Source organism: Lichenostomus cassidix, chromosome 5 (assembly GCF_008360975.1).
Source record: "Lichenostomus cassidix isolate B80296 chromosome 5, HeHo_3.0, whole genome shotgun sequence".
Classification (NCBI taxonomy): domain Eukaryota; kingdom Metazoa; phylum Chordata; class Aves; order Passeriformes; family Meliphagidae; genus Lichenostomus; species Lichenostomus cassidix.
Window position 1 is genome coordinate 30890008 of NC_139486.1, and position 25043 is coordinate 30915050.

General features: G+C 38.7%; 2 protein-coding genes across 6 annotated transcripts in view; both read left to right on the forward strand.

Moving 5' to 3' along the window:
• The first annotated feature begins 4236 nt into the window (after window positions 1-4236).
• Window positions 4237-17355, forward strand: ARHGAP11A (Rho GTPase activating protein 11A). 2 transcript variants are annotated; one of them, XM_085062039.1, is made up of 12 exons: window positions 4237-4392; window positions 6795-6865; window positions 7198-7294; window positions 7808-8058; window positions 8544-8704; window positions 8810-8956; window positions 10701-10775; window positions 11416-11583; window positions 12803-12938; window positions 13262-13370; window positions 14166-14313; window positions 14720-17355. In XM_085062039.1, exons 1-12 carry the CDS (start codon window positions 4264-4266, stop codon window positions 16300-16302), a joined length of 3075 nt encoding a protein of 1024 aa, XP_084918165.1. In that variant the 5' UTR covers window positions 4237-4263; the 3' UTR covers window positions 16303-17355. The 2 variants fall into 2 exon arrangements, with proteins under 2 accessions (XP_084918165.1, XP_084918166.1); XM_085062040.1 differs by lacking the exon at window positions 10701-10775.
• A 1378-nt stretch (window positions 17356-18733) lies between these two features.
• The window catches only part of SCG5 (secretogranin V), a 28971-nt gene continuing 22661 nt past the window's right edge, over window positions 18734-25043 (forward strand). The window contains exons 1-2 of one of the 4 annotated variants that reach the window (XM_085062044.1): window positions 18734-18871; window positions 20264-20496. In XM_085062044.1, coding sequence (XP_084918170.1) covers window positions 20283-20496 — 214 coding nt within the window. In that variant the 5' untranslated portion in view covers window positions 18734-18871; window positions 20264-20282. The other 3 variants (XM_085062041.1, XM_085062042.1, XM_085062043.1) reach the window with 3 other exon arrangements.

The following is a 25043-nucleotide window of genomic DNA, read 5'->3' on the forward strand; positions in this document are numbered from 1 at the left end:
AGATAATAGCTCTTGTAAGACCAGCTGCTATAGATAGGGGAAAAAACATCAGATAGGCCTTTAAGCATCTAGACTCTTTTCAAAACTACAATAAAAATACCGAGTATAAAAGCTACTCCTCCTCAAAAAAAAACAAAAAACCAAAACAAAACTAATCAACACACACCAAAAAAACCCCCAAACAAAGCCCCAAAACAAAATAGCAACAAAAAAATCCTAAACAAACAAAAACCACATACAAAACAGAAGTTAGAAATTATTTTAAACTGTTATTAAATAAATCTATCACTCCATGGTTTAAAACAGGTTCTGCTTTGTTGTTTCTAGGAAGCAAAAATCTAACCATAGAATTGTAATCCTGAATTGAAATTAAAGACTGGTGAGTATCTTCTGTGAGAAATGGAGCACTCCAGGAAAATTGAATGGGGGTAAAAGATTATCCAACGTGGGAAGGTATGCTACATACTGCTGTACTTTGAGAGCTGTTCCAAAATTTCATTGGAAAAACCTATTTGACTACATAACTAGTGAATGTAAAACCAAATTTAGTTACTACTTTTCACAAAATCAAAAAAGTTTTAGAATATTTCAGACATAATACTGATGACTCATAGCATGGAATATTCCAACCTGAATGACTTAACTTTGATAATCTGTCCCCAAGAAATCTGTTTATGGATCAGATTCAGATATAGAAATAACAATTTATGCAATTAGTACTAAAGTTTTAAGATTGTTGTATCTAGTTTTCTGCTACAGTCTCTTAAAAAAACTTGAAACAACAGGAGGGTAAACTGAGACAAATTCATAACCCAAATAAAACATGGGTTAAATAGAAGTATTCTATCCTCAAACCATCATTCAGAGGAAATTCTCTCTAACCTTACTTTCTTACTTCAAATACACTTTAAATACTTTTCCTTGCAATTCTCTTCATCTGGAAATTGTGTTCTCATCGAGCTAGTCACAGAAGTAAGGGACATAGTTAACCTTAAATGTTGATGATATTCAGGTATCCAGATTGTTTTACTTCTGACATAATTCAGAAGAGTTGCAAGTTGGGGCATCATTGCATAAGACTGGTCACCTCTTAGCACTGCCAGTCGTGGGCAAAATTCTTTACTGAAAACAAGATAAATCAGCAAGGCAAGTGGGAAATGGAAAATGAAGATAACTAATATGTTAGGCTGAACATCATGAAAAGATGACAACCGGGAACTGGAGTAAATAATTCCTCATTAAGAGAGAAAGCCAGGGACACAAGAACGAATAAGGGTGTTCAGAATAAACTGTTCTAGTAGTCAGACTCTGAGGACATCAATGTATGAACATCCCTTGTGCAGCTACTTCTCAGAGCTTCTCCTGAGTGGTATGGCCTGCCTTTCTCCCCACATGGTCTTTATTTTTCATAATCTGCCCTTATGGTCTCCCTTCCCTCAGCTTTTCTGTTGAAGAAGTAAGACAAAACAAGACCTTGTACTGCCAGAACAAGGGATACTTACACTTCCTCCCACCGAGTTCTGAGTTTGTTCAGGGAGGTGTACTTTGGAGCAAGGTCTGTTTTTTGTATTCCTCATGTTACCCTGCTCTTTGGAGTAGCTCGGTTTTGCTTCCTCTGGCTGATTTTCTGCTTGTTTTGACCACTAACTGCCCTGAGTGGTCATTGAAATGAGATTGTTAGTATGCATTTGACTTCTCTTGCAAAGCTCTCATTTCTGTAGTAGCTTTCAAAATTCACAAAATACTACACTAAATGTAGGTGCTCATGTTTTGGTTTTTTTCTTCAAAAATGTAAACATATACCTATATATGAATAATGAAAAAAGTGTCTGTAGTGTACACAAATATTTGTGTATTGCAATCAAAACGCATGTAAGCCTGGCCCTCCTGATGACGAAATGAAGTTATATAATTTACTTCACTCAGGACATGATCTCACCCAAAGCTGCATAAAATTAGAAATCTTTAAAATTCCAGAAGCTTGGTATGTCAACTCTGAGACAATTTGGAGCAGGGAGAGCATGCGGGGAAGATGCCAAATTGCTGTTTATTTTCTCTAACTTGATTTCAAAAGAGTGCAATAGATTTGAGTTGGGATGCTACAACTGTTTTCAAATCTATAGTTCTTATTTGCAAAGTAATTTTTCCTGCTCTAGTCTCTACCTGCAAATAAAACAGAAACATGCTAAAATAGTCACCTAAAGAATATGAAAATATTTGACAAATAGTTCTGACAAAATTTGGATAATACGGCCACTTTAAATATCTCCTGGAAAAGGTAAAAAAATTACGTACAACACTTTTTTTAGAAAAAAAATGCAGCACATACTATCACAATGTGTTTCTTCTTATGTGAATACTGAACAGTAAATACTTGACGAGAAAAGTTCTGATATATTTATCAGGTCACAGCTCCCTCTTGTGTAATTCATCATTACTACAAAAAACTAAGTTGGAATAGACATTGTTTAAATTAAATTTTATGGTAGCTATTTACTTGATTCCTTTACTTTTATTTGTCTCATGTTTAGAGAAATTTAGTGATATTTTAGGGTTTGATTTTTTGTATTTTCATGCCATTTTAATGCCAGGATAGATAATAATACTTACAGTAAGGTTACACTAAAACCACATTTAGATGAATATTACTTTTATTCAATGATGTGATTTTGACATCCATAATCAAAATCATGGGGGTTTAGTTAAGAAAATTCGTTATCTAATCTGCTTCTCTAATTACTGCTGCTAAGTCTTTCTTCTATATAATTTGTTGGAGGTTTTTTTTCCGTTTATGTTTTGAGGACATTTGGAAGAATTCTAGGTATTCTCTTTTTATTCTCTAGTGCTTGTGTCTAAAAGTGTTTAAAGCACTGTAATGAGCTGATTATCATTCTGTGTCTAAGCTTTGTGGTAATCTGTCTTTCTCTCAGTGAAGTAAGACTCACTTTAGAACTCATAAAAGAATACCTATAGAGGAAAAGGTGGGAAGCTTATTTTTGGTACAGTGCTCTTTTCTGACTCTACACTGAAAGCCTGTATTTGGTTAATTGTAGTGTTATTGGCACTTGCAGAGTTACTTCGGAATAGCATATTAAAAATAAAAAAGAAGCAAAGCAAGAAGGAAGCAGTTGTTCCCATAATAAGAGTGCAAACCCCAAATGACCCTGCTAGAGGAGGTGTCTGAGTTCACTGTACCGAACGGGCAAGAGAATTCGAATTTACAAAGTACAAGCAAACTTGGTGCTAGTGGTTCAAACGCCACTTTAACTGCGGAGCGTGGCTTTGTCAGCAGGGAATTGTGGAGATGCTGGGTGACCTCGGGCAGAGCTGCACGGGCCCAGGGAATGCAGGCGAGAGCACCGTCACTGCCCCAAGAGCCTCGAGCTCTTTCATTTGAAACTTATTTTCGGACAAAGAGACGCATGTTTCCACGTAACCAACCCACAGAACCATCCCCGAACTCGCCACCGCTGGGCCGACAGCGCAGGGAGCGAGGGGCACGTGTTGGGAATGAGGGGACACGGGACGGGATGGTGTGGGATTGGGGGATGAGGGGATATAGGATGGGGGATGAGGGGATGGGAGGATGATGGGATGTGGGACGGCATGATGCGGGATGGGATGATGGGGGGTGAGGGGGTCGGAGGATGAGGGGGATCCGAGGATGAGAGGGTCGGAGGATGAGGGGGTCGGAGGATGAGGGGATCCGAGGATGAGGGGATCCGAGGTTGAGGGAGTCGGAGGATGAGGGGGTCCGAGGATGAGGGGATCCGAGGATGAGGGGATCCGAGGTTGAGGGAGTCGGAGGATGAGGGGGTCCGAGGATGAGGGGGTCCGAGGATGAGGGGGTCCGAGGTTGAGGGAGTCGGAGGATGAGGGGGTCCGAGGATGAGGGGGTCCGAGGATGAGGGCGATCGCTGGATGAGGGCGACCGCTCTGCTCCACCCCACCCGGCCCTTAGGTAAGCAGCGCGAATGCCCGAGGGCGGCGCGCGGGGCCCTTGCGCTGAGCTGGGCTGGGCTAAGAGGCGGCGCACGGAGGCAGGCGCGGCGGGGCAGCCCCGGGTGGCCGTTGGGCGGCCGGGGCCTGATTTCGAACGCGAACGGCCCAATCAGGGGCGCGGGCGGGGCCGCGCGCTGGGTTTGAGCCGGGCGGTGAGCGGCGCCGCCATGGAGCCCAGCGGCGACTGAGGGGCGGCGGGGCCGGGCCGGGCCGGGCCGGGCGGGACGGGAAGGGCTGGGGGAGAGGGCGGGGGGCAGCGGGATGGCGGAGCAGAGGCGGAGGCTGGTGCGGCTGGCGGTGCTGGAGGAGCTCCGAGCCTCGTACGGGATCAAGGTGAAGAGTGGGAGCTGTCTGGCGGCGGCCAAGGTGGCGGGAGCGGCGGCGGCGGAGGTGAGCGGGGCGGGGGAGCTCGGAGAGGCTCGGCTTCCCGGGCCGGCAGAGCTGCGCTCACACGGGTCCGGGGGCTGCTCCTGTCGCCGGGGCAGTGCCGGCAGCAGTGCCGTTCCCGTGATGGAGCGGCTCCTTCCGGCCCCGAGCAAGGCATCACCCCCAGTAGCGGGGAAAGGAGCTGTTTTCCGCTTTCGCTCCGCGTGCGGGTGTTGCAGGGGGCTGTCACGTAGCGGGTTGTGATTCGGGAATGTCGTGGCTCAGTGCGCTGGATGCCCCCGGCAGTTCGGGACTTGCGTGGCGCCGGGCAGGCCAGATGGCGAAGGAGATGTGTTCCTCTTTTGTGTTCCTCTTTTGTCCGTGGGCTTGCTGGCCACGCAAACACGGCCGTTCGCCTCTGATCCGTGCGAGAGCTCCTTGCGCTTCAGTGTGATTAATGTCACTCACTACCGAATTAAAATCTTAGTAATTGTATTATTTCTTGAAATTTATAGCTACTGTGTTGTTTCTAAAGGCTCTGTGTCTTTTACATGATTTCTTAGGTTTTTGTTTTGTTTGAAGGGCTTTATTTGCATAGTTTTTTAGGGTAAGGCATGACTAAATTTTTTGGCACAGACAGCTCTGGCCTTGATTTGCCAGTGGTCCAGGAATTAAATCTGTCCCATTACCTTAAATGCCATTTTTTAAATTTGATTACGGAAAAAAGTGTTTTCTGTCTCAAGACTCTAATTTAAAACTGAAGTATTATAATGGATACCAGCAATCTTCTGGTAGATTCTGATTTATGAAATGTGGACCACTGTCAAGTCCTGAACAAGATTTCTGTGCAACTGATATGGCACAGAACTAGACATCCTCAGGCTGAGCTTTTTGTAAGGCTGAGAAGGTATTACACAATGCTGCAGTAATCCTTGGTCAATATAAGCCAAAGAAATTGAGAAAACATGTGCTTGAGTTTGGTTTGTTTGGAAAGGAAGAAAGCAAGAGTAAAGTTAGAATTAGTTTTCTTCCCCTTGTCAATAGCAAACCTGTGGTTCTAGACTTTTTCCATTTGAAGGGAAGATAAGAACTGTGAACAATAGATGGATGTCTTAATGAAAGATGTCTACATTGCTGTCTGTAGTGCTTAAGTTTTATGCATGGAAGAAAATGTATTCTTAAACAACTACTGAGCAAGGAATAGAATAACATTTGTTTTGCCAAGTGGTGTTTTATTTCAGTTGTGAGGGAACAGACATAATTTTATTAGCTTTCTTATTTATTAGCTAAGAAATTAAATCACAACTTCTGATACTTCAAACAAAACCTAGTGAAGTGAGCATATTAGTTAGGAATTTTAAATGTTGAATTACAAATGACAGAAATTCTCTAGTACATAATCTTGCTCATACAAAAAAAACATTGTCTCAGAGTTAATTTTCTTTTTGTAGTTTTAGTAGCAACCTGGAACACGACAGATGTGTTGCTTCTCTTTCCTTACTGTGTTATGTTTGTTTTCTGTAAAACAGATTACATTGTGGTCTAATGGGTTAGTCACTGATTAACTTTTTCCCTAGCATGAACAGCACTTTGAATTTCAGCTGCCAATGACTAAGAGTTTGCATTTGTTTCTAAGAACAAGTTGGGCATGGTCCCAGTCCTTTTCTGTTCTGTAAATAGAGGTATGTTATGTAAATATAAATAAAAAAGAGATAGAAGAGATAGAAGTTACACTGAAATATGTTTTTACAACTGACACAACTATGCAGCAACCTCAGATAAACATTTCAAAAATGCTGTAGTTGAACATCAGTAGTAATAACTGATGAGATTCGCTTGTTTTCTGATATGTAACATACTCTGTCTTTCTATGAAGCTGTAGAGATAACAGTTTTTAAGGTACAAATGCTAAATATGAGGTTCAGAACAGTTTTGTAGACTATTCTGTTGAGTTTAATCTTTCCCAAAATAGCAATCTTGAGTGTCTGGTGTCTTAGATGAAGAAAAATTTTTTTTTAAAAAATAAATTTGTCTTCTATTGATTTATAAGGAAAATAGGATTTAGTCAATTTGAAAAGCTAAAGTGAGATTCCAAAACAATCTGGTTAATATCCTTACTGATTTGGGAGTCTTATAAGAAAACTAACTTCTTGTAAAATAAAAAGTGTAAAACATACCACAAAAAACCTTTCTACTCTTTCACAATCATCTAGGGTGTTACCTGTAACTAGAATCAGCATAGCTTTGATATCTAGAGATGACAGTGCTCTTCCAGACAGTACCTCTTATCTGTCTTATCTGAAAGACATTGTTTTTTGTCTTAACTACCCTTATGTCTGTACTTGTGGAATGTGTCCTTTTTTTGTTTTATGTAGTTGATAATTGTATCAACTTTTGAATGATATTATTTGAATTTTGTATTTTAGGGTAAAATCTTTGGAATATCTTTTCATGCGTTGCCACAATCACTTGTGCCAGAATATGGTTATATTCCAAGGTAAGTTAACAATGTATATTTAGATTTTATGCTTATTTTGCTCTTTTTATAGTATTGAAACTTTGTCAGAAAAAGGAATGTAATATTTGTTCCACACCTGTTGGCATTTCTGGGGGATATACAAATAGTTCCAGCTGGGAAAGGAGGGGTAAAGAAATTAGATGGGGAATTCAGAGCCACAGCTCTCGTTCTGTTGTATTTCTTTATGCTTCTTGTCATAGGGGGAAATTATTCTATATATTAGGTTTTATTAAAAAATGGTGAAATAGTTTTTCTGGAAAAAACTAAGCTTTATTCTGAGCATAAGAAGAATGTTACTGTTCTTTTCTCAGCTTTCTTGTTGATACTTGTGAATATTTGGAAGAACACGTTCATACTGAGGGACTCTTTAGAAAGTCTGGATCTCTTGTTCGCTTAAAAGCTTTGAAGGTATTCTCTAAAGATGCACTTTGTTTTCTTAATAAGCTGTATTTCACTTGATCATCTGTATATTGTAATTTTTGGGCTCTTCAGTCATATTCAAGTTTTAATACAGTAGGTAAATTGGTGACATTGCCTGCTTTAGAAACGATAGGGGATCTTGTCCAGAAACCAACAGGCTTCTTTTCTTTTTAATATTTTGCCTTCCACATGATGAGAATAGTTTGGGACTGAACAAACTTGTTAGCAGTTGTGCACATTGAATACTATGAGGAAATTTGTTTATCAGTGTTCTCCCAGTGGAGGGAAGATGGGAAACCTGTAAATTAACACACACAGTCTGACAACATTGCCTGTTCTCATTGTAGATAATGTAGTTGGGTAAAACATGACAAAATTGAAACTAACAGTTGGGAAGATCTAACTGTCTGTTGTGACATGGGCTAGAGTATTACTGCCTAAATTTAGAAATCTGACAACACATTGAAGACTTTAAATCATGTTTCTTATGAAAAATTTCAGAGTAAACTGGATCAAGGTGAAAGCTGCCTCTCAGCTGCACTGCCATGTGATGTTGCAGGGCTTCTCAAACAGTTCTTTAGAGAGTTGCCAGAACCCATCCTTCCACCTCATCTGCATGAAGGCTTTTTCAAAGCTCAGCAGCTTGGAAATGAGAAGAAAACTGCAACTATGTTGCTGTCATGTTTGCTGTCTGACAGAACAATTGCAGCTTTGAGATACTTCCTCAACTTTCTGAGAACTGTGTCCTTAAGGTCAGTGTAAAGGGCGTGGTTGTAAAAAGCTCTGAATTCCTTTAACCACTCGTCTGTCCAGGCAAGTGCTGTAATTTTCTGAGTGGTTTGCGATTTTAAATTTGTGTATCTGCAGATATTCACTAAATTCAGTCACAGTCTTTCATTTCATAAATCCAAAGTTTTCTTTATGAAACCTTAATTAACTGGAAACTTGACTTTGTTCAAGATGCCTTTCCTCATTCTTCTCTGGAAAGCAGAATTACCATAATCTGATACCTTGCATTCCCCAAAATTGAGGGGGGTCTCTAACCTCTTGATTTCAGTAACACAGTTGTGCTATTACCTGGCCTGGGATGCATAAATGTATACATTACTCTTGTTATGTAAGCACTCAAGTGAATAAGTCCATTTTTATTTTAACTGCATTTGTCTTACTTGGTCTTTTCTTTCTCTACTGCCGATGTCCTGACAATTTGTATTAAAAAAACTGTTTCCTTGTTAAGATCCAATGAAAACAGAATGGATAGCAGTAATCTGGCAGTGATTTTTGCTCCCAACCTCTTGCACTCAAATGAAAATGAAAAGATGTCAGCCAGTACAGAAAAAAAAATTCGCTTGCAAGCTGCTGTCGTGGAAACACTTATTGACCACGCAGCAGAAATCGGTAAGATGATAAATGTTTATCAACATGTCTCGTTGCACCAACCTGTGTACAGCTTTTCTTTTCAACTTTTAAAAATAATAAAAAAAAATTTCTCAACTATTCCAGGACAAGTACCAGAATTTATCTTGGAAAAGATTCCTGCAATGTTAGGTGTTGATGTCTTTCAATCTACTCCCTCACTGTGGGGCCACGAAGACAGTGAAAATGAATCTCCCAGTGAATGTAAGAGGAGGAGGCACCGAAGTGTTGGGGGTAGGTATGTTTTGTGAAACTTCCAAAACAAAAAATAGTTGAGACTTCAGGTAGTCTGATCCCAAGCACTTGCTTCTTCCACAAGCACAATAGATGTCTGCAAAACATGTTGTGTTTGACTTGCAAAATCTATATAAGACTTCAGTAATTACATTATTGTATATTTACTCTTTTTTTTTTTTTGTCTGTTGTCTACTGAAGAAGCTATTTTGGTTTTGTTTGGATTTGTGAAGCTGAATTAATATTCTGGCTTTTTGTTGAGTCAACTTGAGATCCTGCTACAGAAGGCTAAGGGTTTTTTTCTAGTTTTTTTTTCTTTTTGCTAATTTTGGAACAGTGCTTTGATATATACCGTGATAAGACAGGTCGTGAGAAAGCAGGGATACAAATGGCAGGTGTGTTTTGAATTAGACACAAGTAGCTAATTTGTGTTCTGAAGTGTAAATCTGAATTGGATATTATTGGATACTGTGTGCTCTGATACCATGAATCAGGGGCTTTGGGGTGAGGTTTTTTTCAGTTTTCAACAGGGTTGAGCTGGGGTTTTTTGCCAGATATGGACAATCAAATGCTTTATTCTCAGTTCTGCCCTCTTAGAGGAAAAACTGTGGAACATGTATGCTTGACCTGATTCAAATCCACTGCAACAGTGATCTTTTATGTATTGCTGTAAAAACATAGGTATTTGTTTAGCTCATGTACCTGGAGTAGTAAACCTGACGGTAGTTGAAATTAAGGCTGTATGATTGTATGTGTAGCCATGGCATGGGTTTTTTTGTGTAATATACTTTTCTGCTCTGAAGAAGGGAAACCATCCCAGAATTGTCAAGTGATAAACATGAGCATTAAGGTCTTGACGAGAAACAGGTAGAACTTGGTAGTTCTGTGGAACAGGTTTTGAAAGTAGGCAGATTCTACTCTTTCTCCTGATGTAGATTATATTTTATCTGTTTTCAAATGTTTTTAAAAACTGTGTGAATACCCACCAGATACCATAAAAGAAGTACTACAGCCTTGTAGTTTGCTAAGCTTTGCTATGAACACATGAAAATACAACTGTAGGTTGCAATAGCACTTACTAAAAATATTTTCATTTTGTACTTTGAAAAGCAGGAAAACTAGTAAAGTTTCATGCATATATTTGGCTGGGTTTACTTTTACCTTTAAAAAAACCAAACCAAGCCCCCAAAAAAGAACATAGTTCACAAAGAGTTTTACGTTATTTCATTGGAAGCCCAAAATTTCATTCTTCTGTTTGGACCTAACTTCAAAACTCTAAAAGCTTTACAGCTATAAAGGGAGAGTCTCTGAGACTTTCTGTGAGAAAGACTTCAGTGGATACCTTCTAGGTTTGCCTACAAGAGAATCAGAAGGTATATGAATTTATAATGACCAGTAGACTTTTCTACAAGAAATTTCTGTTGTCTGTGCAGAGCGGTTTTTAGTTGTTATTGATTTTGGGGGGAGGTGGTTTGTGGGGGCTCATTTGTTTTTTGGGTTCTTTGTTTGGTTTTGGTTTTTAGGTAATTTTTATTTTAAGGAAAACAGATTTTTCAGCTATTGTGAAAGCTATAAAAACTATGTTACTGGGAAGATGTGGGCTATGCTTTCCTGATAAAACAACCATTTAAGCTGATTTGCTTAATTTCTCCCTGGAAAAAAATTCAAGTTAAACTTGAGTTGAAAATAGAGCAAGACAAACTTCATGTTTAAATTTGATTGCTTGGTGTGTCTTGCATTTCAGATATTGTTAGTGGAGCATTGAATAAATTTAAATCTAACAGAACACCCTCCACTACACCTCAACAAGACGGAAGCGGTAGGTATTGGTGCATTTGTACTGAGTAAAGCCCATGCAGTATCTTCTGGATTTGTTGACTATATTCAAAAATTTTTTTTAACTCAAGAATTAGAACTTAGTCAAAGATAAGTGATTAAATGTAAATTGTTTAAAACTGAATATAGATACATATTTATTGAGGATACTGCATTTACTCTAATTCTTGGAGCAGCTACAATCACTGCAGGAGTGGGCTGACTGGTTTAGGTCTGGGATTACACAACCAAACTTATGCTTTTTAGCTAATGCACTAAGGCTTCAGTGCAGTAGTGCAGCATTTTAGCATCTTGGGAATGAATTTGCGAGAACTAAAATTCTTTCGCAATTACTGTCTCTAAAACTTATGGAAGATGACTATACATTTACTTCCTCCTAATACCTATATTTTATTAATGTGTGGGTTTAGATTTTCCTTTCTGGTACTCTAAAACCCCAACAGAATTAAAACCCCAAACTCTAAGCTATACTGATTGCTTTGCCTGTTGGAAATGCATGCACTTTGGCTAAGCTTTTGCAACAAATTTCTTTCAGAGTTAAAAAAAAATCAAAACAACTGTTTACTTTAGTAAACTCTTGAGCTTTTAAGCTGTTACTACAAATTAGGTTTTCCTAATTTCAGTCCTCTCATCAGTGACTCCAGTGGTTCTTACTCCAAGTACCAAGCGTAAACTTCCAACAGATTGCTCTCAGGATTTGTCCAGCAAGAAGAGACGATCTTTTAAACATAATTTTGCCTTTGAATTTTTACCAAGTAGCATTTTTAACAGCAGCTCAACACCAGCATCAGGTACAGTGCTGTCACTTTTTCCTTGCTGTTTGAAGTGATTGTTGGTGGCTTTTAATTTAAGAGTAGAGCCTCTTGTTATTGTTAGACAGTCATTGATGCTCATTACTGAAGTGTTCCTTGCATACTTCCCCATCTTGGCAAATAGTGTATGTTTATGTCAATTAGTGACTCGTTACATGGTTTGAGCAAAAGCCAAATTCTCTTTCTTGTGTTCTGTTCTATTAATCTTTTTACTTGCAATCCTGATGTGCTTTTATCTTTTTTACTTGCTATATACCACTCAGGTTATATTCCTTTTTCCATCCTGGCACACAAATCCATGAAGACTATCTATGCTTCCAGCCTTTTGAAAGGTGTAGCCTTCTGTCTCATAAATGCTTAAGTAGCTGATCTTAGCTCTATCTGAAATGTGTAATTGTTGCTATTATTAAGGTTCTTTCTTGTGTTGCATCTCCTCTTGTTTTTCCTCTAGATGCTAAATCTCAAAACTAGAGAAAAATGTGCTTTTGTTTGACAATGCTTTAGTACCACTTTATTCTACTAGAGTGCTTCCAACCATCAGGCTGTTCTGCAAATCCTGTTTTATTTAGTTCTTTAATGTGCTGCCAACTGGCATTAGAGTGAAAAAAAAAATTCTAGATTGGCTGTTTTGCTTGGGGTTTTTTTCCCCTTGAATGAGTGTTATAAAACTTACTGCTTTTTTTATTAAATCATTTCATGTTCTCCATGAAATTCTCATTTCTGTGGATAAGCAAACCAAAGCAATGACATTTTATACAGATAGCAGTGATGCATGTGTTACTTAAAATGTCCAGTAGTAAAAAAAAAAAGCAACTCTTCACTGTTGCTTAAGCTGTTCCAGCTAGGCATGTAAAAAAAGCACACTGCAAATAATACTTAGACTGTGTTTTATTTTTCTTATTGAGCTCTTAAATTTGAGAAACTGGTCTGATGATAGCAGTGTGGAAACTTATTTGAGGTAGTGATCTCTATAGCATGTATTTAATTGTGTTCCAGCCACTTCTAAGGACACTACCAGAAACAGCTTTGTTTAATTATAAAGTGGAAGTCAAAGTAATTTCAAGCCAGCACTCCCCAAAATAAGCAAAAAAATCTTGTGCTGTTTAAAAACCTGTTCTTTATTGTGTTAACTCTTAATACTTTATCTGAGAAAATGTGACTATTTTAAGTTCAAATAAATACATTTTTGTCCCTGTAGTTCAGTTTGAAGCAAGTCCTTGTGTGTGTCTTGAATCATCACAAACCTCACTATCTCCTTCAACCACGGGCGAAAATCATCTGTCTAGCACTGGAAATAGAAGAAGTAAAAGACTTGCAGGCAAAAAATTATACAGGTAATTAACTCTCAGAACATAAAGATAAATTGAAATGATGCATCTAGACCCCTTGACTAATGATCTCTATCTGTCTCTAAAATTATTGGGTTTGGTAGTAATTTTTATAGTAATTTTTAAAATTACCAGATCTTCTGATGTTGCAAAATGAAGCTCAAAATAAAATAAGATCTGATGTAGTAGCTTCCTGTGCCTATTAAAAAATGTTGACAAGAAGGAAATAAAATAAGTAAAACTGGAGGAAATAACCCTAAATAAGTGTCAGGATGTTTTCATTGCCCTCCTAAAGAGTTTATGTTCTTCCTTCTGTTCTGTCCTTCCAGGGCTGAATCAGGGAAGACAGGTTGTTTTTCTCCAAAGATAAGCCGAAAAGAAATGGTTCGTAGGTCTTTACGCTTGAAATTTGGTTTGGGGAAAAGCAATAGAGAAGCGGTAAGTTCCCAGTCCTCTTGCTAGAGTGCAGATTTTAATGCAAAGTCTTGGGCACTGCTTTTCAGTAGCAGGAAGGACATATTTTGTAATGAAGGGATTCCAATGTTAACTGAACCTGCTTGCTGTCAAGTACTAGAAGCCTGAGGTTTATTTTCATAGCAGTAATTGATCAGCTTGTAATGCATTTGGCTGGTATGGGGGAAGAGGCTGAGGGAGGGGGGAGCTGACCTGAATTGACCAAGGAGCAATTCCATGCCATGAGTATGGATGATGAGTAATGTTAAACTCATCAGTAAAACTGGGATGGGGACAATTTAGGAAAAGTAGCCACTGCTCAGTGGCTTGTTGAGGATTGGTCTGCTTGTACTAAGTGATGACCTTTACACCATGTCTGGGTTTGTGCTTTTTAATCTTTGGTGTGTGTCCCTTTTCCTTTGTACCTTGCCAATTCTCTCCCTCATCCTGTTGGGGAATGGGGAAAGCAATCATGTGGCTGAATGACTTGCCTGCCTGTTGGGATTGACCCACCACGCTTGTGATCAGTGGGTCTCTCAGCTCCTGAGCTTCTGACCTTGCAGAGCCTGTGCAGAGTCAGTCTGTTCAGAGTGGGATTAAGTCTACCTTACTGCAGGGAGTCTGTATCCTACATAGGTCAACAGAGAATCAAGGCAAGATGGAGTATGGCCAAGAAAAGGCTGCTGATTTTGCATAGCCTTTTCCTGAAGGTTCCTCTTTAAATGAGATTCCAAGTTAGTAGTTTATATAAAAGCAATTAACACTTTTTGTTTGTTCAAGAATATTGTATCAGGATGTGCAGTTGGCAGTAGATCAGAAAATATTGGAAGGCGTCTTGCAAGTCAGCAAGGTTTGGAAAACAGAACTGAATGTGCAAAAAGAGATGTACTCTTCAGCCCATATGTCAATGAAAAATTCCCTAAGAAAGGTAATTACCTATCCAAATATATTAAATGGAGGAAACTTGTACTTTTTTTTAACTTTGCAAAAGCCAACTTTATGGATAAAAGTGTAAAAGCAATTGGATTAAAAGTATGCTTCTAGCTAAGTCAAAAGTCTCTTGTATGTTAGTGGCTTCTGGGGAAAAAGAATTGGTTTAGAACAAGCTTGTTGTGTTTCTAGTGTATTTTAGTAGTTCTCTTTTGTTAGTTAAGTGAGAGGAAATGCATGGTTTCACTTAATATTATAACCTTTTTCACATTTCTGAAATGTAAGAGTATAATGACATCTTTAAATTCAGTGCTTCTTTGATAATTATTTTTTAGTAATAATTTTGTCTATAATAATTAAAATCACAATAAATTATTCTTAAACACTGTGGTATTTATTTTAAGGTTCAAGGAATGTTAGCAAGTCAGAAGAAAACTTGCTAACTCCAAAATGTCACAATAAAGTGATTCACCGAATGTCATGGAATAGTCCTGCTGTTGTAGATTCTCAGGTGATCAGGAAGAATGAACAAATTCTGCCAGGACACTCTGAAATGGGAGTCAGCTCTTCAGAATCTGTTTTGATATTTGGAAAGCCACCAGTTGTTCCAGATGAATTCAAATCTGCAACTGTAAGCAGACAAGACAACAACTTGAAGCTTTGTGAAGACGAAAGTAACTCAACTGCAGAAACATTAATGAAAGTTAAGCAAGCCTTCTCTGCATCTGGGAGTATTCTTCACAATTTGATAGGTGATAAAAAACCATCTTTCTCAGCTGTAGCAAGTGAAATATTAAATGAAACTCCATGTCCCACAGGGCTCAGTCCAGTGAAAGAATTGTTAGTGGAAAAAGTTTCTGAAAATCTAGCAAATGTGCAATCCAGAGAGTTGTTGCACCAATTCAGCCAATCCTCTGCTGCTGATAAACAGCAATCAGAAATAGAGGAAAGTGAAGTTTTGGAGAAAAGAAACTTCAAAACTTCTGTTGAGATTAAACTTCAGGTCTCAAAACCAGATATAAAAAAGGGAAAAGAACTTCCTTTGCCTCAAGTGCTGGCCAAGGAAGACAAGCTGACTGTTCAGAACAGTTCAACAAAAGATGACTTACACAAATTAGATTTCTCTGGAAGAAACGAGGAAGCAGAATTAATACAGTCACAAACAGCTGAAAACTGTATGGTAAAGTGCTGTAATTTGGAAGAAGGTACTGCTAAACTTTCTTTGGCAGGACAGCTTCCTACTTCACAGTTGCCTAAATCACAAAATGAAATAGGCAACCAAAACTTGAAAGCTGAAAATTCAGATAAAATTTCAAATAAAACAGTGGCTGTTTCTGACCATGGAAAGGTTTCTGACCACATACAGTGGTTCAACCAGCTTTCATTAAATGATCCAAATTCTGCAAGCAAAACTAAACAACCTCTGAAGTTTCAACGTACTCCAGTTAGACAGTCTGTAAGAAGAATAAATTCCCTTTTGGAGGCTAACAGACAATCTGTAAGCTCTCAGGTGGTTAAATCAAGTGGTGTTGGTTCACCACTTGTTAAATCTTTGAGCTATGATTCTGCACTATCCTCCTGCACAGAAAAGCCCTCAAAGAATTCCATGCTTTTGCCACCCAGGAGTGAAAGTACACGTGACAGAGTTTCTGTAGCTCATAAGCAGCTAGACCTCACATCCAAATCATGTTGCAGGCCATTAAATCCATCAGACAAGCCTGATGTTTCTGTCAGAACTGTTGGAATCCATGAACAAAAAGCAACTATTCATCCATCAAAGTCTGTTCTAGAAGATCTAACCAATCATGAAATGGTTAAATCCAGTTTGAAAGTTAATGCAAATATAAATATGCCAGGTGCTGCACCAGAAAAATCTGTAGTTGCAAGAAGTGCTTCAGGAAAAGAAAGAGTTCGTTATAGAGGCTCTCCAAAGAATCCAATATCTGAAGTAAAACTGCTACCAACTGCAAAGCCAGTAGACTTATAGGATCAAATGTGATGGCTAAATGGGTTCTTTGTAACTTGGTTAACGTTTGGAAAAATCTAAATTTGGATGGGGATTTTTTTGCTCTTATTATTTGTAATTTTTCACTTACTTTAAATGAATGGGTTGTGAAGATGTACAAATATCAATTTGTTTTATGTTGAGGTTTTCTTCATTTACTGAAACTTCTGTAAATGCTAGTCGGTTCAGCTAAATTAATTTGACTTCTGAAACAAAAATAATCTGTTTTGTGTTAGATCTCAAGTTTGATTATCTCAGCTTCTAGAAACACGGTGCATCTCCCAAAACAGTTCTTGCAGTATTTAGATAAAGTATCAAGTTGAAACAACTTCTGAAATCTTTAAAACAAAACTAACAGACATATGAAAATATTTTTATGCTGAGTGTTAGTAGTTAAATTTATTTACTTTTTAGTTTTAAGTGTATTGTAGCAGTCCTTGATACTACTAAGTTGGACCTCATATGAGCTCTATTTCTTTTGAGACGGTGTTTTTTATTTCTATTGGAGTAATTTGGAAGCATATTTTCCTTGTTGAGCAGGTAAATGTCAAAATACAATTCATGTGTGCATACACACTGGAGAATTATTAGAACACATGGAAAACAAACATGCAGTTTATTCAAGAAGTGAAAAGTCTTAAAACTTCAGCCAGCGATGTGTTCTGCAATAGGTACCAAGTATTTTCAGTTGCAAGTAGTAAAATATTTTATCTTAATATGAGAAGGGAGTTTTAACTTATTTTTAGAGCTGTAGAATTATGTTAACTAAGTGGTGCAGAAGCTGGTTTTAGATGCTGAAAGTGTTGCAAGAGATGAGTGTGAGAAGCCATAGTGTGTTAAAGGTTGATTTGCACAAGCAAATGTTTACATCTTTTGGAATGAAAATTGTCTGTCATCAGTTGTAAAATTATTTAAGAGTAAACACTTGAAACTGTTCATTAGCTTTTTGTATGTGCTAATTGCTTATTGGCAAAATGTTAGAGCTGAAGCACTGGATACTTTTGGTTTTAATAAAACCATTGTTTTTTCCCTTTTCTGAGTTTGTTCTTGTATAATGACTTGGAAAGTTAGATTATGCTGTTGTATGCAGACTGCAGACACCAAAATTAGTAAGTTTGAAAACACTGAACTCAGAAGTAAATCTGTTCTGGCTCTTTTTGCTCATCTTAGATATGTGTTGGTAATTCCCACAACAAGCAAAAGGCATGGTGCAACATAGTTTATCAGCATTAGTCTTCTGAACTTCTTAAAAGGATATGTTAATCAAAAGAAGAGTTCCTTTCTGTCCCCTACCTCCTTCCCCCCTGTATCCACCAACTTGCAAGTTGAATTGGTTCAGCTTGTTGATCTGGTGGAAACCTCCTGCCTCACTCTTGCTACATTACTGTAAAATGTAATACTAGGGAGCCAGCCATGAGGAGACCTTAGAGACCAGCATTGCTTGCTCTTTGGTTAAGTATTGGAAGCTTCAGTTCCATGAAGTAAAGGACTGAGTATGACAGTTCACCCTCCAAAGAGGAAACTCCTGCTCTGGGCAGCATGCTCCTACCCTGTGCCCTCAGCTGGTCCTGGGAGAGTCCTCAACAGGCTAAATGCAGGCACCAGAGCACCATGTTTTGGATCTTCTCACTGAGGTAAAAAAGGATCAGCAAAACAACTTCCAGCAAGGAGATAGGAGCTAGAAATATGACAGTAGGAGACAAAGGCAATGGCAGGAAGAAAATAAGATGTGGCTCCTGTAAGAGAGGTGTCATACTGGTTTATTTTCGAAAGAATAAAATTTGAGATTGTCAAAACTGCGTTAGCATTCAAAATATTTGGTACATATTAACAATGTGTTCTATGTGGAATGGTAAGCCACTTCTGATCATCAATGCAAGCTAGTCTTGAAGCATCTAAATTTAGATTCTAAGGGGGGAGTTGGTAGCACCCTGACAAAGAAACCCATAACAGAAAAAAAATTGTCAAAGTTTAGACTCTGTTTTTAGAGGTTTTGCAGAATAGTTTGGACACACATCCGTTTATATAAAGTTGATTATGTTCTGCAGAAAAATGCTGGGTGCCAAGTGGGAGTCCCTGCTGCTTCATCCTGCAAGTTACAGGTTTGCATAATGTATCAGAGACCAGCAAAAAGCGAGAGTAATCTACATGTGGAAGTGTAGTTCCTGTGTCTATTGTGGTTTATGAGGTATAATCTCAGGGTTTTTCTGTAGATGGCTATAGTAAACTGGGATGTGACACATTCCTGGCAGTAGCAGGGAAAGTGTGATACATAAAATAGCCTTTAGAAGCTACCGTTTTGCCAAGTGCTGTTTTAGATGAGAGACTTCATTTAGCAAGATCCTTTTGTAGTTGTCTTCTTGGTAACCTCTGCTCTGGATGGTGTGTCTGGATTTGCTTAATCTGGAGCCCTTCACCTGTAATTCCTTGGAGATGGTTGCCATGTTGTTACCCTGTAAACCTGCAGTTAGGTAACAGCCCGCAAGTAAACCATTGATCATATTATTCTGGAGAGAGAAATCACAGCAGGAAGAAGGATACGCTCGCAGGAGTATGTAATACCTTATTTCTGTAACCGTTAATCTGTCAATCCCTTAGCGTTTTATTTTGACACGGTTCTGTTAAATTGAAAAGGGAGATGTTTACTATCCTCCCGAGCTTAGTGTCTTCATGGGACACAGCCCCGCAGGATGTCCCGGCCGCAGGGCAGGCGGGCTCTCGGGAGGCCGTGGCTGCACGGAGGATGCGCGGCCGCGGAGCTGCCGCACCGCAGAGCCGCGCCGGGAGCGGGAGGTGAGCGGGGCGCTCGGGCGGGGGCTCCGTGCTGCTGCCCTGGCTGCCGGGAGAGGGGAAGCTGTGCAGGGCCGAGGGGCAGCGGGAATGTTGTGTCGGAAGCAGGTTTTTCCCTCGGAACGGAGGCTGCAGGGGCTGATGGAGTGGGAGGGCTGCGGGGGGAGCGCGGTGCGCTGGGGGAGCCGCGCAGGCGGAGCGGGGAATATTCCCAGCACTGAGGTTTTCAGCCATTTTTGCCTCAAAGGCGTTTCCAGGTGCCTTGCGCCGGAGGCTGGAGCATCGGAGCATCTTTAAACGTCTGGCGTGGAGAAATCAGGCAGCTGTGCGTGTGTTGGGCAAGACAAGGGAACTCGAGGGGGTTTGTTTGTTCAGGGGATTGGAAGTGATGCATTTTAATTAGTCTCTGATGCGAAGGGAAAAGGAGCTTTAAGGAAACAAGCGTTCTGATTAAAATTCAGCCTCTCAAAGAGGACAGCAAGTGGTACTTGCTTGTTGTGGGGTTTTTTTGTTGTTGGCTAAGGGTTTGTTCTTTTTTCCCTAAGTAAACTACACTGTGCAGCCAATTAGTGAAAGGGATTCGAGGAAGCAAATGAAATCTCTTTGCTCTAGGTGGGAAAGATGGTGCATATGAAGTCAGAAGCCTTTTGTCTTAAGGTGCAAGCAAAATATATCCAGGTTGTTCAGCAGTTTCTCATTGATTTCTGGGCGACTTAAGAATAGAGCTTGGAAAACGCAGTTCCTGGCTGAAGAGTTCTTGACTTTTAGACCAGAGCTTTATAAAATAGCATAATAAACATGGAGGGGGTGGAGGGGTGGATAATGTAGTGGATGACGTATTCTCATCCAATGAAAAAGTAGATTCGTTTTGTTTGCAGTGACTGTTTATTAATGTATGGGGAAATGCAAATCAGCAAATTGATTTTTGCGGTTTGCTACATAATATTTCTTTTAGAGGAGAAGAACATATCTACTTTATTGCCTGCAGCTCCCCCTGCCCAGATTCCAGCTGGCTAGAGTGTCAGCTGCCCCTAGAAGCTGTGGTAGTGAACTGTGAAGTCCAGTAGTAAGATCAGATGCTATTTCCACCATGTGTCTAGGACTTTTCCCCCCCCCACTAAAATTTATAATCAAATTCCTTTCTTTTTCACAGGATAGAAGTGGCTACCACTATGATAACTACCTTGCTTTGCAACATGATATTTCTGCTGGCATTTGGATTGGCTTCAGCCTTTAGCCACAGCCCTAGGACACCTGACAGGGTCACTGAAGCAGATATTCAGAGGCTCCTCCATGGGGTTATGGAGCAACTGGGCATTGCCAGACCCCGGGTAGAATATCCAGCACACCAGGCTACCAACCTTGTTGGCCCACAGAGCATTGAAGGTAGCTAATTTCTTTTTTCAGTTACGATGAATTTGTTAGTGTGCTTTGGTAATAATTAATGGTTTGTTTATAGATGCAGAAAGAATATCCTGAGCCTAAAATCATGGACTTTTTCACCATGTTGTTGCTTGATCTTTGTTTTAAAATCACCATCCACATTCCACCTTCTTTAGTGTAATGTTTTGGCAGAAGTAGTGGGGGTTTTTAATATACAGGCTTTGAGGAGAAAGTTATGTTGTCTTGGCATTGTCTGATTTCTACTGCCTCAAAACAATGGGTTAACTAAATTATTCCTGAATAACATGTATTAATATATTACATATATATTTAATCTGAAACAAATGTGATCCATAGAGGCCAAATCTCGTGGATTTTTAGAAATATTTGCAAACCAGAAGACATCAAGTGTTTGTGGTGCCATGTGAGATAAAAGACTGGGGGTGCTCCTCTCCCTGTGTCCACATGTAGCACCTCAAAACTGTGCTGCAGGGATGAATGCTCTGGGCTCAGCTTCATTTTTTTTGGCCAGTATTTCTGATCTCATGCTGTGTAAGTTTTCCTTGGAATCAGACTTTTACAGCTATGTAAATCATCTGAAATATCTGGCTCAAATGTTAGGATATTGGGATGATGTTTCAGTGTGTAGCTATTTTTACCGAATAAATCAGCTTTTATTTTGGCATGACACCAAGAGGTTGAAGGTGTGAAACTCCAAATATTGTGTTTGTGTGTGAACATCAAAACAGGGCAGAAGGCCCCAACCTTTCTCTCAGAATTAAATCAATCTGACAAAATGTAGTGACTCCACAGTCCATGAGTCCATGTTCTTTATTTTATCCTCCTTCTAATCTACAGACTCTCCTAGCCAAACAGGTACAATTGCTTTAATGGAGGAGAGAATTAAAGCTGAATGGGCATTTCTACCAGATAATTGTAGACTTAAGTTCACATATTTTCCAAAGAAACTTTGATGGACACATACTTTTCTGCAAACTTAAATAAGAGAGATTAAGTTTAAAGGGCATAATTTGGTCTGTACCCTTTTCTCCTCCTTTTTGAATGTTCATACATTAGGACAGACTGGGAGAAGGGAGTAATTTTAGTCTCAGTTTTCCTCTTTTCCTTAGACATTTTTTTAAAAAGAGAAACCTTAGAAAATATAAAGAAGTCTGAATACGTGGCAAATATTTAGTCTCAGCTGTTTGCCATTACTTTCTAATTACAGTGTTAGCAAAATCAGACCATGCATGTCTTCTTATAGGTATTGAACATTTTGTAGTATTCAATAGAAGTAATGAGACTGAAGGTGAGACTGAAGTAATGCTAGTTTTCCAGTCATCTGTAGAGTCTTCCACAAGCAGCAGGTTGGACAAACATTTTTTTGTTTCTCCTTTTTTTTTTTAAATTAAAAAATCCATCTGTGTGCATAACAGAGTAAAACAGAAAGATGATCAATCCAGTTGAATTATCATATTTAACATTCCCATCTTGTTTAGATAAGGGTGACTCTTCATTTTTTTTTTAAGCCTACCATGGATATTTAACAGCCTATTGAGAAATTTCTGCAAAAGGAAATGCTCTTGTGAGGTGAATGCTATCAGTCAGTGTAGAATTAGACAAGCAAATCAGGCGTTTGTATCAATGTTGCTTTTTATAGAGTATTCTGTGGTGAGTTTTTCAGATAGTAATCACTTGCTGTTTCTTTGGTTTCTTGTGGTGATTATGTCTAACTATAAATAGATATGTCTTAAAGTATCTAAATAGAAACTTCAAGCCAAGAAAGTGGTGTTTGCAATTTCAAGGTTAATGTGGTCTTACATCACTGAACACAATATTTTCTCATACTGCTTTTTAAAAAAAGTACATATAATTCAGTAAATTTTCACCATGAGTTTATTTTTAAATATAGACCATGAATTATAGGATAGCCAGTCCATCAAAACTTGCATTTTATTCTGAAAAAATAAGTCCATATGCTTCTAAATAACATCCATACAAGGTTTCACATTCTGAAGAATTTACCAGTGGGCTTTCCACAGCATAGTAACAGTGTTATCACTGGCTAATAATTCTGTGTGCAAGTCCTTAAAAAAATCTACATGATAATAGAAAGTAAAACTAAGGGGGAAGAAAGAGGTTTAACTATTATTAGAACAGTGTTGCAGCAAAACAGGATTTTCATTGTAAATACTAACATGGCAAAGTGGTAATTCACTCACTACTCTTCTGAACTACTCTTCTGTCTTCATTAGGAATTTCTGCTTGTAAGTAATGGAGAGTAAAATTGGGTATGAACTGCTTATTATTTATCAGAAATTCTGAGCTGCCAGAAGTGTTGACTTCCAGCCATTTTTCAGGCTGTGGGTCTCAGTGACCAATGTAAATATTTAAAACCAGCTCCATTCCATGCCAGCATCCTCATCATTAATGCCCTGACTGTTCTGCGATGCATTTGTTTCTCACTTTGACTAGAAGTTGCATCTCAACATAAAAACAACCTTCTGCCAATTAGACCTTAATAAATTTAGTATGTTCCTGCAGAAAACTGTTTTACTTAACAAAATGTTTTGTCAGAATTAGCCCCAGCAGTGCAGACCTGCAGCAGTGTTGATAGCTGTCATTGCCATCAGCTTCAGCTGAGCCACAACTCAGGAGGTGCCACTGGTTTTCAAAAGGCCAAGATTTCACCCACTGTATGTCTACACTTGCAAGCAACATACTGTCAGGAAAAATTAATTTTTGTGGCATTGGAATTTGGAAACAAATTTAGGCTGCGATAATATAGACAAGTTTACTCTAGCAGCCTGATTATAATGAATTTTTTGCAAATTAGAGTGATTATTTTAATCACATTTTCCATGTTATTATTATTTCCATGAATAAGATCTTAATAATTTAATACCCAACAAAAATATTATTGCTGTTAGTTCACCAGCAGATTTCCTGCTCATGCTCATTTTCCATCTCAGCTTTCTAAATTTTTTTCTGGTGTTAATCACTGTATTTTGACTTTAAAATGCTAAAAACCAGAGAGTGGATGTGTTGCAAGGAACTATGCATGATCGTTCCCATCCTTAGCCTCCCACCCACCCTATCCCTTCCTCTCCAAAAAAAAGTTCAGGGCTGACTTGGCTGTAGAAAGTGCAGTCACACACATACTCTATACCAAAGAAAACTAAAAGATTGACACTGAAAAATTACATTTAGTAGCATATGTTCTCTTTTTGATGTGACCAGATAGTTTTCTTGTTGATGGATAGAAAAAAATGTACAGCTTGTTAACTGAAAGAAATTTCTGCCTTTTCTTGTGTTGAAATCTATGAAAACATGGCTTTTTTCTTCTTTTTTTTTTTGTCCCTTTTTTTTTCCTTCTCCTTCCCTTTGCTTTTGTCAATTTACCTATTACTTCAGGTCAGGCTGCTAAAATAGGCATAGTGTCTGGAAAATGCCTGATAAAAAGTTTAATCTACCAGGAAATCACTGTGAAGTTCTGGGAGGTGCAGAGGTAGTGTGAGCACTCTTCCTTTGCTGGGGCTCTGCTAGTTCAGTGGAATAGGACAAACATGTCACAGAAATGGGAATTTGCTGGCTGATTCCCTAGGCTCGTGTACTGCAGCCAGCAGATGGTGCAAGCCATGGCAGCATGGCAGGAGCCAAAGGGATCCTGCACGATGAGCATCAAGTGAAAATGTTTTTAGTACCTGAAAGTGGTGTCTTAGGAGCAGCTGGTTTTTGCTGGCCACTTAAGAGGTTTTTCTTTGTGTACATCCCCTGATTCCTAAAGGTAATAAGCTCATATTAACTGCTCTAATTTCTCTAATAATATTCGCTCTTCTTGTTAATTCATCTTATCAGAAAGCTATATTGGAGTCACTTAGCAGCATGTATAAAAAGAGTGGAAAACATAGAAAAGCAAAATAGGGATTTTTAATGAGTAGCTGTGTTTCTGTACTTACTGTTTAGGTTTATCACTAAAATACTATGCAAGCCCTACTGGGCTATATTCAAGCTTTCTACAGATAAGAGGAGGGCAGTATCTATGTTTAAAGAGAACAAAAGAATAAATTAAAGAAATGCATTCAATATTTCAAAAACATAGAAGTTAATTTTTTTTGCCTGGCAGGGAGTTTATGAAGAAAGAGACCACACTTTTTTCTTTTTCTGCATGCCTAAAATTTTGTGCCAATATTTAAGGGAGATTTTTTGGGTTTTGTTTATTTTTTGGGTTTTGGTTTTTTCCCCTGTTGTTTTCTTTTTTCCTGAGGAGCAGAAGGCGATAAGTGTATAATGTAAATTTCAGGCCTATTGTACCCTGCATAGAGCAGTGAAAATCTCACTTAAGCACACGGGGGCAGCAGTAGCTCATCTTGGGCAGTTTATAGCACTTAACTTTGAAATGGAAAATGTGAAGTCCTATTTTCCTTTTGCAAATATTATTGCCTACCATAAATTCAATCCAAAAGAAAGCCTCTTGTGTGGTTTGTTTGTTTGTTTGATTTGGTTGTTTTGTTTTCGTTTCTTAAAACCACCTCAAATTAAATGATTGT

Bases quoted from the DNA above. Each gene is read 5' to 3' on its own strand.
- ARHGAP11A (XM_085062039.1), top strand. From the start codon at position 4,264: ATGGCGGAGCAGAGGCGGAGGCTGGTGCGGCTGGCGGTGCTGGAGGAG. The intron at 7,295-7,807 runs GTATTCTCTAAA...GAAAAATTTCAG, and splicing joins TTCGCTTAAAAGCTTTGAAG to AGTAAACTGGATCAAGGTGA. The intron at 10,776-11,415 runs GTAGGTATTGGT...TCCTAATTTCAG, and splicing joins ACCTCAACAAGACGGAAGCG to TCCTCTCATCAGTGACTCCA.